The 10,284-nt window shown below is 30.4% G+C and overlaps 1 protein-coding gene across 1 annotated transcript in view; it reads right to left on the reverse strand.

Moving 5' to 3' along the window:
- Window positions 1–8,427: 8,427 nt before the first annotated feature.
- Window positions 8,428–10,284, reverse strand: part of LOC108688911 — a 5,915-nt gene continuing 4,058 nt past the window's right edge. Inside the window, exons 4-5 of the mRNA XM_018195451.1 lie at window positions 9,404–9,721; window positions 8,428–8,954 (exon numbers count right to left, since the gene is read on the reverse strand). Coding sequence (XP_018050940.1) covers window positions 8,428–8,954; window positions 9,404–9,721 — 845 coding nt within the window. The remainder of the gene's footprint in view (window positions 8,955–9,403; window positions 9,722–10,284) is intronic.

Here is a 10,284-nt window from a genome sequence, read left to right on the forward strand (position 1 = left end):
ATAAAGTAACTCATAGACGATATTGCTTTCTAAGATTTTTGGGGTCGCTGAATTTGATTCCTGAAATTTGATGTTATTGCACAATTAAAAACTCTCTAAAACGGAGTTTTATGATAATCAAATTATTTTTTAATGTTCTGTCCATTATTGAAATTATTAGTTTGAATTTTTTATCTCAGATTTGAATAATTAAAACATTATTAAATTATCCCATAATCCAAGTTTCATAAAAATTTAGCAAGCAATTTATAAAATAGTTTCTGGGATCATCTACAAAAAATTAACAAAAAAAGAAGCGAAAATTACATTTTATGTATGTATAAATGTATGTATGTATGAATTTTACAATTTTGTTTGAATTATTTTAATCATTTAAAAAATTTTTAATTGCAAAGATTTTGCACGATTTTATATCACTATAATGATTATAAAAAGTAAATAAGTAATTATGCATATAATTAAATACTTGTTAAAATAGATTAACGCAATTTAACTGCACGCAGCTTAGAGATAAAATTAATTAGACTTTCCTGACTTTTCTTGCAGTAAATTAATCTTAAACATAAGAGAGACGATTACATAAAAAGATGGCATTTCAAATCTATAAATTTTCCTTAACACCGACTCACAGTTCATTTGCATATGGAATAAGTACGTAGTTCTACTTTGTAGCAGCTCGTGAATAATCGTCAGTTCGGTGTCCGCGACCAAACTTCGTCGCACTTTTCCGACCGATGTAATTTTGCTGATCGAAATTACGATTTTTTATGGTCTATTATAGAGAGGATCGGTCTTTGCGATCTTAATTTGAATCCCATTGAATACTTGGAATCCTCGATGACGGCGACTATAACAGACAAATTGACGTCGTTTTAACACGATCAACAATAGATTTATTCGGCCTGCTGCGAATTCATTTATCTTTCTGAAAGCGACGAACTGAGGATTCAACTGATCGTGATTGCAAATGATTTTTTCACTAATTCTCACTTGCTCCGAAGGCTCTGAAGCCAGGCTAAGTGAATCGCTCTCACTTCTCTACTTCTTGTGGTGTGCTAAATTATAAAATTCAATCTAAATCTGAGAGCTTTTTCACCTCTTTTCTATCCCTTTTCGTGATCTTCATGCATGGATTGTTACAAATTTAATTCTTAAAGAAATTTCTTCGCAACACAAAATTTTTTATTCTATTTATTTTATATGTATATATTTTATAGATACGATTTTATGGATTTTATAAATATCTATGATATCGTCTTTTAATGATCGTGCTAATACATGTCACGCGAAGTATATAGAAATTATGACGTCGCATTCATCAATCATGACTAATGGACGTTTTCGTTGCGTTATTCACGTGTTATTCCCACGATCGAACTATAGAAAACGAAATGTGCGACTCCAATCATTTTTACGTTTCCACTATTGCAAATGGAAATGTATACGACAGGCGCACAGCGCGCAAATAGCTTTTAATTATTGTCTCTCAATATGAAAAATCAAACGATTAAAATGCATAAAGAAAATTCAATTAGCACCAATAGCGTTTGTATAATTTGCTCGTTGTGAAATAACGAGGTGTAAATAAAACTGCTCTTCTGCATTTTTATTTGAGGTTTATGTAGCATTTCATGATAAGACTTCAATTATTGCTCATAAAACGCTGACTTTGTTCAATATTTAAGCTTATTACAGAATCAATTTCTGGCTGAGTACGCAAAAGTAACGATTAAGTCTAGTCATAGCCGTATTCTTTTCTACTTATTTACTTACACCATTGGAAATTTTATGTTAAATTTAACAAAAATTTTCTATTTTAATTATCTTTTTTATTTTAAATGATATTATCTTCTAACACATTTATCTTGTGTTAAATTAACACAAAACTTTTGAGTGGACCATATTTAAAATATATTAACACATGTAAAATATATTAATACAAATTTTTTGTGTACTGTGTACTGAAAAAACTTCGTACTACCTTCCTCCAACTACCTTTCCGTGATAATTTCTGCATAGGTTTTCAATGGAGTCGAGAATTCATTGATTTTCCATGTAATGCGATGTCGATTACGACCTTTAATTGAGTTGTCGGATAGAACAGTGATAAAGATTTCAGATTAACGCGGTTTAATCGCATCACTCCACTCTCTTTGCCGTGACTCCCATTGTCCGCAGACTCTATCTTTCTTCGTTCCATCGAAGTTCCAAGCACGCGCTCGCGCGCAGCACAGGAGCATCTTCAAAAATCGATTTAGCTGCTGCGAAGTTCTATCTTCCCGCGTGGCAGTCATAGATAAGAGTAAAAGGTAATGTTTCGGAAAGCTCGCGTAAAAGCTACGGATGAATTATTCTAACGCCAAACATAATCAAGAGACTTTGTCGAACTATTGTTTCTGTTTTTCCCATTCCATTAAATCGTCTCTCGGCGCAACCGAGATATAATGGTTGTGGAATTTTGTACACGGACATATAACTGAAATCCAGCCTGAAAATATTAATATTGACCGCGTTACATTATTTTGTTTACATTATTTTATTTATTCACGCAATATGTCATTTTGTTATCATTTCATTTAGATTCGGCGATTTGTTAACTGCATGATAAGTTACAATCTATTGTTACATTTCATAAAAACATTAAACGTTTTAAAAATAACAATTATTGAGGAAAAATGGCAATTTTGTGTTTTGTTAATTGTGTGACAAATAGTTATGCAATTTATGTCATATATTTGTTACCATTTCATTCAGATTCTGTAATTTGTTAACTGCACGATAATTAAAATGCATTTTATTACATTTTATAAAAATATTAAAAGTTTTAAAAATAGCAATTTGTGATTAATGAAAAATAGCAATTCCATATTTTGTTAACTGCGTGACAAATATAGCTCGAATTTATATTTTATATTCTACAAAAATATCAAAACTTTGAAAACAGCAATTCTTTTTATTCTCTTTCATTTTGTTCCTGTATATTCGAGCGTGTCTCAAGTGTTCCAAAAACATCTATGAAAGAGAAAACTTGTTACATATCTTACAATATCCAACTCTATCTAGATCGCAGCTATAATTCATGCGATGGTAACGGAACCCATTGGCAAAAATAGTTTTGACCACACACATTTCGATATCTTGACAATGAAATACGACTGATGTAAAAGTGGCGCGACATAGAAGCTTGCCTTCGGTAAATCGGAATAAAAATAGGCAACAAGAATTTTAGCATAATATAAGATTTCCATAAATTTCTTTAGAGTTGAGGTTCCATTTATGCAACTGTAGCTATCAATAAGAAATATATTATTGCCAAATCTGTTATATCAATTTTGCGTGATAAATACGCTCATATTACATATATCTGGACAAAATTCGAAATTGGATATTCTATTTAAAATAATAAATATCTTTAAAGAATTAAAATTTTTAACCAAATTAATAATGCAATGAGCCAAACATCAAATGTTAGTTCCCTTTAAAAAATAAAATATATTAAATTACAATATTATTTTCAAACGTTTTTACACCTCACAATCAGTAGAAGATGCACTCTATTTAACTTTCGAAGAAAGTTTTGGTATAAAATCGCAACGAACAGTTGTGGTAAATTATCTAAAAATTTAGCTAGATACAAGTTTGAAAATAATTCTGTTGGATTGTTTAAGCATGACAACAATTAACAAAAAGTTTAAAACTTAGAAGAAACCAGATGTTAAGAAGTATCAAACAGTCATTATTGATCTATTTTTTAGATTGATATTAAGTTTTTTGTAAAAAATAAAGTGCTCAAATTTTTTTATTTTTTCATAATTCTTTATTTAATTTTTCATTGTTTCCTTTCTTTTTAAACTAATTTAATCGTTCTTTAATTGGTTCTTTAATTGGTTCTTTCAATATTCAAATTCTGACAGTTCAGTTTCAACATATCTTACATAATTATTTTCATGATTTTATAAATAAAATTATTTTCAAATTTATATCTACAAATTTTTAGATAGACTTTTATTGAATCATTCTTTCCGTGTATTTTTAAAAGGACATGATAAAATTTCGTTCAAGGCTAAAGTAATATATATTTATTATTCTTTACAAATATGATTAAATTCTCAGTCTGAATGAGTTAACAAAAAACTCGGAATCTCAGTTTGAGATATACGATGTGCGAGAGAAGGCGCACATTCTCTACCCGCGGATTAAAGTTGAGGAGATGGTTTTAACCGCGAAATGAAGCTAGGGGAAAGTCTCTTCTTCTCGCGAAATAATTTCCGGCACTCGATGCGAATAATGGGGAATTATTTCTTATGAAGCTCGTTGCAAGAAAAAGAAAGAAAAATTAATTGATTAAATCCGAAACCTGAAGAACATCGGTCAGTCTAAGCGGCCACACGTGTCGGTGCTAAATAAAACCCCCCGGCGGGGGTTAATAGGGATTTATTGTACGCCATTAGATTTAGTGTGCGAATCAGAAGGTTAAGTGGAAAATGGGAACCCTTTTGAGAATTTCTCTTCTCTACTAATTAGTTTTCGAGCGCGAAATTGTTTTAATGATATTATTGTTGGTTTTCGATACATTTCCCTTACAATAATCGTGTACAGTCGTGTGTGACGAAGAACCGCAGAATCCGATTTTACATACTGAGTTAAATATGTAGAAAAGAAAGATGCGAGAATTCTTTGAAAAGAGAAAGAGAAGATAAGAGTACAAGCATTTGTTTCGAAGTAAAGTTCAAGAGGTAAAATACTATCACGAATAATTCTCTGCTTTTTACGAGTAATTAATTAATTATTATACCGTTATTGCTGCCTTAATACATAGTCGCCAAGTTGAGCTTTGCAGATATAAAAGGTTTTTTTTTTAGTCCTACATATTTTTACAACATTTGTTACAGTATGTTACCTGCAGAAGCGTCCGCTTTAATTTTCTTAAAGGCAAGCGCTCTTAACAAATGTTCTACGTTTATTTACACTTTCAGCAACAGTTTCCATGATAATAAAAGCAACAGTGGTTGCGCTATTTTGTTCATACAGACTTAGTTCTTTTCCACTCAGTGAGTCAAGATCAATTGTTTCAAGACCGAGACGTTGCTATTTATACTACACGTGCAAATCGAATAGCAGTAAGAAGATTTCTTGTCTAAAAAACAGGTTATTGTGTCTGCTTTTTTCATTTTTCGAGAGATTAAAAAATGCAATTTTGTATAAGCAAAGAATATATAAAGTGTTTAGACTTCTGTCTATGAGTTTTTTAAAAATGAATAGTAAATTCTCTCTCTCTCTCTCTCTCTCTCTCTCTCTCTCTCTCTCTCTCTCATTTATTATTATTATTACTATCTCTTTACTATTAATTTAGTTACATTTCTTTGTAATTTAGTTTATTCCATTAATTTTATTTTTATTTAGCGCTTGAGAGGATATACTATATTCCTCTCGCATAATAAATAGCGATTTTACTTACGTATCTCTCTTAATTGTATTGTTTCAATTTTGTATTTGTATATGCTATTCACCATACTACTTTTATTATGCTCTGTTTTTATATAATTTATATAATTTGCAAAGTCTTTATTTTCAATTACATTATTTTTTTGTTTTACTATTTTTATTATTTTTACTACTCATATATCGTATATATTTTTTTATTTCTTCTCGTTGTCGTTTTCTTTTTATTTTTATGTTTTTAGAGAATATATCTTACCCTAGAATATAAAAAAATGCTTTTACCTGTCTGAAAAATTTATAATGCAATTGCAATGCCAACCATTTTCATTAACTTAACTTTCTAAAATTTAATTTTATATTTTAAAACTTTGTTTTATACATAATTTTAATTTATTTTATTAAAATTTTCTAAGAGTAAAATTTTATAATGTCGAAGTTGTTACATTTTCGTGCTACAATAACTGAAACATTTTACGTGATAAAAATGAGTATAATACTGGAATTTTATTTTATAGTTGCGTTACTAAATTCAGAGTGCCTCGATCTCATTTGAAAATAATGAGTTTGTTACAGAGCTCTGAAATTTGAACTTTTAGCCGCAACTTGAACTCGCAATCGTAGTTTGGCATATTGTAAATTCTCGCGTGTCTCGACTTATTTTCTTCACCATCTTGGCAGCTCGACAAAGAGCCTTGCCGAGAACATAGATAGCTCAACAGGTAGCTTTTAGAACTTTGCTCTCCTCTCCTCTTCCTTTCTTCCGTATTTTTCTGCCGTTCTTTCATATTTTACATGCTGCACAGGCGAGCTGTCACGCCTACACGCGTGAATTGCTCTTCAGCGTTGATACTTTTTACGCCGCTTCATCCTTTGACATCGAAATCGATTGAATTTTGGCCAAACGCATATATATATTTTCAGGAGCGCGATAAACGCGTTTAAATAAACTCATTCGTTTACACGACATGTGCCAATTTGTTTATCAAATCGGACAATGATTTTACATAGTTGACTTTTTATAATTTAAACGCTTTGCGGTACATGTACATTTTCGACGACATCATTTTGACGTTTTTTAGAACTTTATTTAAATGTATAAAACTTCTGGTAAAAATATCAATACATACGCGAATACTAATAAAATACATTACTGAATAAAATTAAAGAATTACTTAAAACAAATGCTAAAAAGAACTAAATTCAAAATTATGTATCTCTAAAAATAGTTGCAGAATGATATTTAAAAAAAGTATTTGAAATCTCGACTTTTGAATGCTTCTCTCTAATCGCATATCTTTATAGCAATTTTATCACAAACGACATTAATTTAAAGTGAACCTTAAAAAATAACCTTGAAGAATAAACTACAAATTTGATGACATGTACGGGGAAAACAAAATTTTTTTCTATAAATTTCTTTAATTACATCTCTTTAAAATGTTTCGTTAATCATTACGCTATGATTTTTTTTATTGAGCCATGATACTTGTGACAATTTAAAATGAATAACGGTAATTTCTTCAATTATTTAAGATTTACTTTAAGTTAATTTTAGTGTAAAAGTTGTTGTAGTGTTGGGGCGCGTTGTAGAGACACGTTCGAATTCAAAAGTTTAAATTCAAAAGTTGAGGTTTCATGCTTTAAAATACTTTTTTAAATATCAATCTGCGACCATTTTTCGCAAAGATACGTAACTTTGAATTTAATCCTTTTTAACGGTTGGTTTCAAGTGATCCTTTAATTTTATTGAGTAGTATATTTGTAATGTTCTTCCATATCACAATTATCACATTAAATACTTTTTTCCTTTGTCTGCAAATTTGATGAAAACTCGATTTAAACTAGCGCAGAATAGTCAATTACTTTTTTTTTAACAAAAAAGAAATTGAAAAGATTTGACGATATTAAATTGTTGCAAGATTAAAAAGAAGCGAATAGATGACAGACTGATAAATGTGGTAGAGGTTGTTTATATCACTGTTTCAATTTCACGTTTCCAGATCGATTACAAGTATGAATAACAGAAAAAAGCACAGCTAATTATGGTTGCGTGCTCTCATTAACTGAACGATCAGCCGGCACTTCATTGGGCAATTACACACATGATACACCTCGCACGAGTAAATAAAGCGTGACTTGACGTATGCCGAAACGCTATGCAATCAAATGCGATTCGTGGATGTTAAAAAAATAAAAAAAATTGCATTCGATGAACACATTATTATAGACAATTTACAAATTATATTTTTGTTTCAATTTATTATTAGTTATTTTCTGTTTTGATCAATGACTCTCATCAAAGGTTTCATTAATCCTTCGGAGCTGATGCCAAAATCTGTAACACAATAGAGGCCATTATATGCAAAGGATGCATTCCGGGAAATATTAACGTTATTTATATCATTCTTTATTGTTTATTATAAAACAAGGAATGATTCAAACAACAAATATGACATAAGCACCAAAAAATGACATAAGCTGCATCAATATAACATAATTCAGACCACTGAAGTAATTTATGTAAATAAATAATCAGACTCTTTATGGACTAAATTAGTTAAATAAATCAATACGAAGATTTTATCCGATCTTAGACTACGTTATACTGTGCTTATGCATTTTGTGTGTTATAGTCCTGATTGACGCTGAGTCTATAAAATTTATGTTAATTAAAATACACTAATTATTTTTAAACTGACATAATTCAAGAATCGCATAAAAAAAATGATATCATTATCTGATTTTTAAGACAATATTAAAACCTTGTAGGCTCATCCTGTGACTTTAACAGAAAGAATAATCTAAATTTGTTGGATGTAACATAAAGAAAATTGAATTATTTGACATTTTTGACAAAGATTTATAATTAAATTTATTTAATTGGATCTAATAGATTCTATTATCAATTTTAGAGCGTTAAAGGAAGTAAAAAAATTCACTTTTTGTTGTGCTGAAATTGTTATGGCATACCCCTTCGATTTTTCATCATAATTTCGTCGTAGCGTAATTCCGAACATTCTTCCTTAGTTTAGCGCGTTTAGTCTTCGGTAGAGACATCGAAGTTGAAAAATTCTTCGTGAACGAAGGATTCTTCATCATTATCTTGTTTTTCCACTTCAGTGAGTGACGAACGGCCACACGATGTTCCAACGACGGCATCATGCTGCGCTTTGTCAGTAACGGTGTCAAAGTTACGCCCTCGTAGGATCTCGAAATCCTGAATGTCTCGCATTCAGTTTGTCCGCCGCACTTTTTGACATTACTGGAGCATGTTGCGATTGGTTGTTTTAAAGAGACTGATGCTTTGTCTTCGTTGATGGAGTGTCTAGACTCTTTGTAATAGGTACGGAACGTCATGTGCGACTCGCATGACAAAAGTTCATCATCACATATCCTCGTTCTGTCAAGCTTGTCTCTGTATGAAACGTCCGTATAAGAGTCGATCGCATATGTTAAATTAGTGTTTTTGCTTTTGCAGGATACGGCGCTGTCCACCGAACTTGAATCCAACTCTGTATTAATTTGAAGCTTTTGTTAAAATAATTTTTGATCCAGATTCTAAATCACCGCCTAACTTTTGTATTACTTTTAAATACAATATAGAAAAATTTGTAATTTTTTTATAACCTTTTTATATTTTATTTAAAAGTACGTGTAATACATCAAGTATTTCGCATGCATGAAAAGAACTTTTTGATAAAGTATCTAAAAGTTTAGGTGGATAAAAATCTGAAAATAATTTTGTTAGACCAAGTCAAAATAATTATGTAAAATCAAGATTTTTTGCAACATTGCTCATATTTGAGCTTTCCACATAATTATTTTGATTTAAATTTTTTGATACTTCAACAAAATAATTTTTTCCATGTTTGATCGTTTTTTCAAATAATAAATTTTAAATCTTTCGATGAATACAAAAAGTTTTGATATCCCCTTTAATAAATTTCCTTCAGCCTAATACCTATCTCACGTTGATCGAGGATTTCGTCCTCCAGACAGTCAGAATAAAACGGTGGCGTTAAAGCGACGTTGTCCTTGCTGCGTGTCGTTCTCTTAATACCCGAACTTGTTATCGCCTTGTTCCCCTCGGATAGTCTAGGTTCTTTGCAACGCGGCGATAGTCTTCGAAGAATACTTTCGAAGCATCTTTCCTCGCTGAACGTGACTTCGCGCAGAGCACGATTCAGCTGTTCGATTAGATCTCGAATGTAAGACAGCATTGGCGTGTCGCCCTCCTCTTCACTGATCTTCGCAGCGATTCGTAGTTCCTCGAGAGCCTCTATGTGAAACAGAGCTTATCTTAGAAAATGATCGTATACTGAACTTTTTTTTTATAATCTTACCCAACCATATCACATGGATAGAACGGTTTTATCTAAAATTTAACTACATATAAATCTAATAATAATAATTTAAGTAATTACATAGAACATTTAATCTTTATAGGACGAAAAAGCCATTATAGTGAAATAGCATTTTTTTTTAGGCAAAAAAGACAATGAAAAATAATAAATTATAATAAATTTTACTCAAGAAAAAACTATAAGATTTTGAAAATAAATCCTCTCCCCTCCTCTTTCTCTCTCTCTCTTTCTCTCTCTATAAAGGTTAAATATTGATGATAATGCTTCAAAAAGTTTTAACACTCTAATAATGATTTCAGCGTTCTAGATAATTGATTATCCGAACAAAATTATTTTCAAATCTGTATCCAGTTAAATTTTTAGATATTTTAGCAAAATCATTCTTTTTATATACTCAAGTGGCGAGTAGATCCAATATTTCTTAAAGTCACGTAATTTTAGCGAAGCAATTAAATCTATATCAAATATATTAAATTGG

This window comes from Atta colombica, unplaced genomic scaffold, assembly GCF_001594045.1.
Source record: "Atta colombica isolate Treedump-2 unplaced genomic scaffold, Acol1.0 scaffold248, whole genome shotgun sequence".
Classification (NCBI taxonomy): Eukaryota; Metazoa; Arthropoda; class Insecta; order Hymenoptera; family Formicidae; genus Atta; species Atta colombica.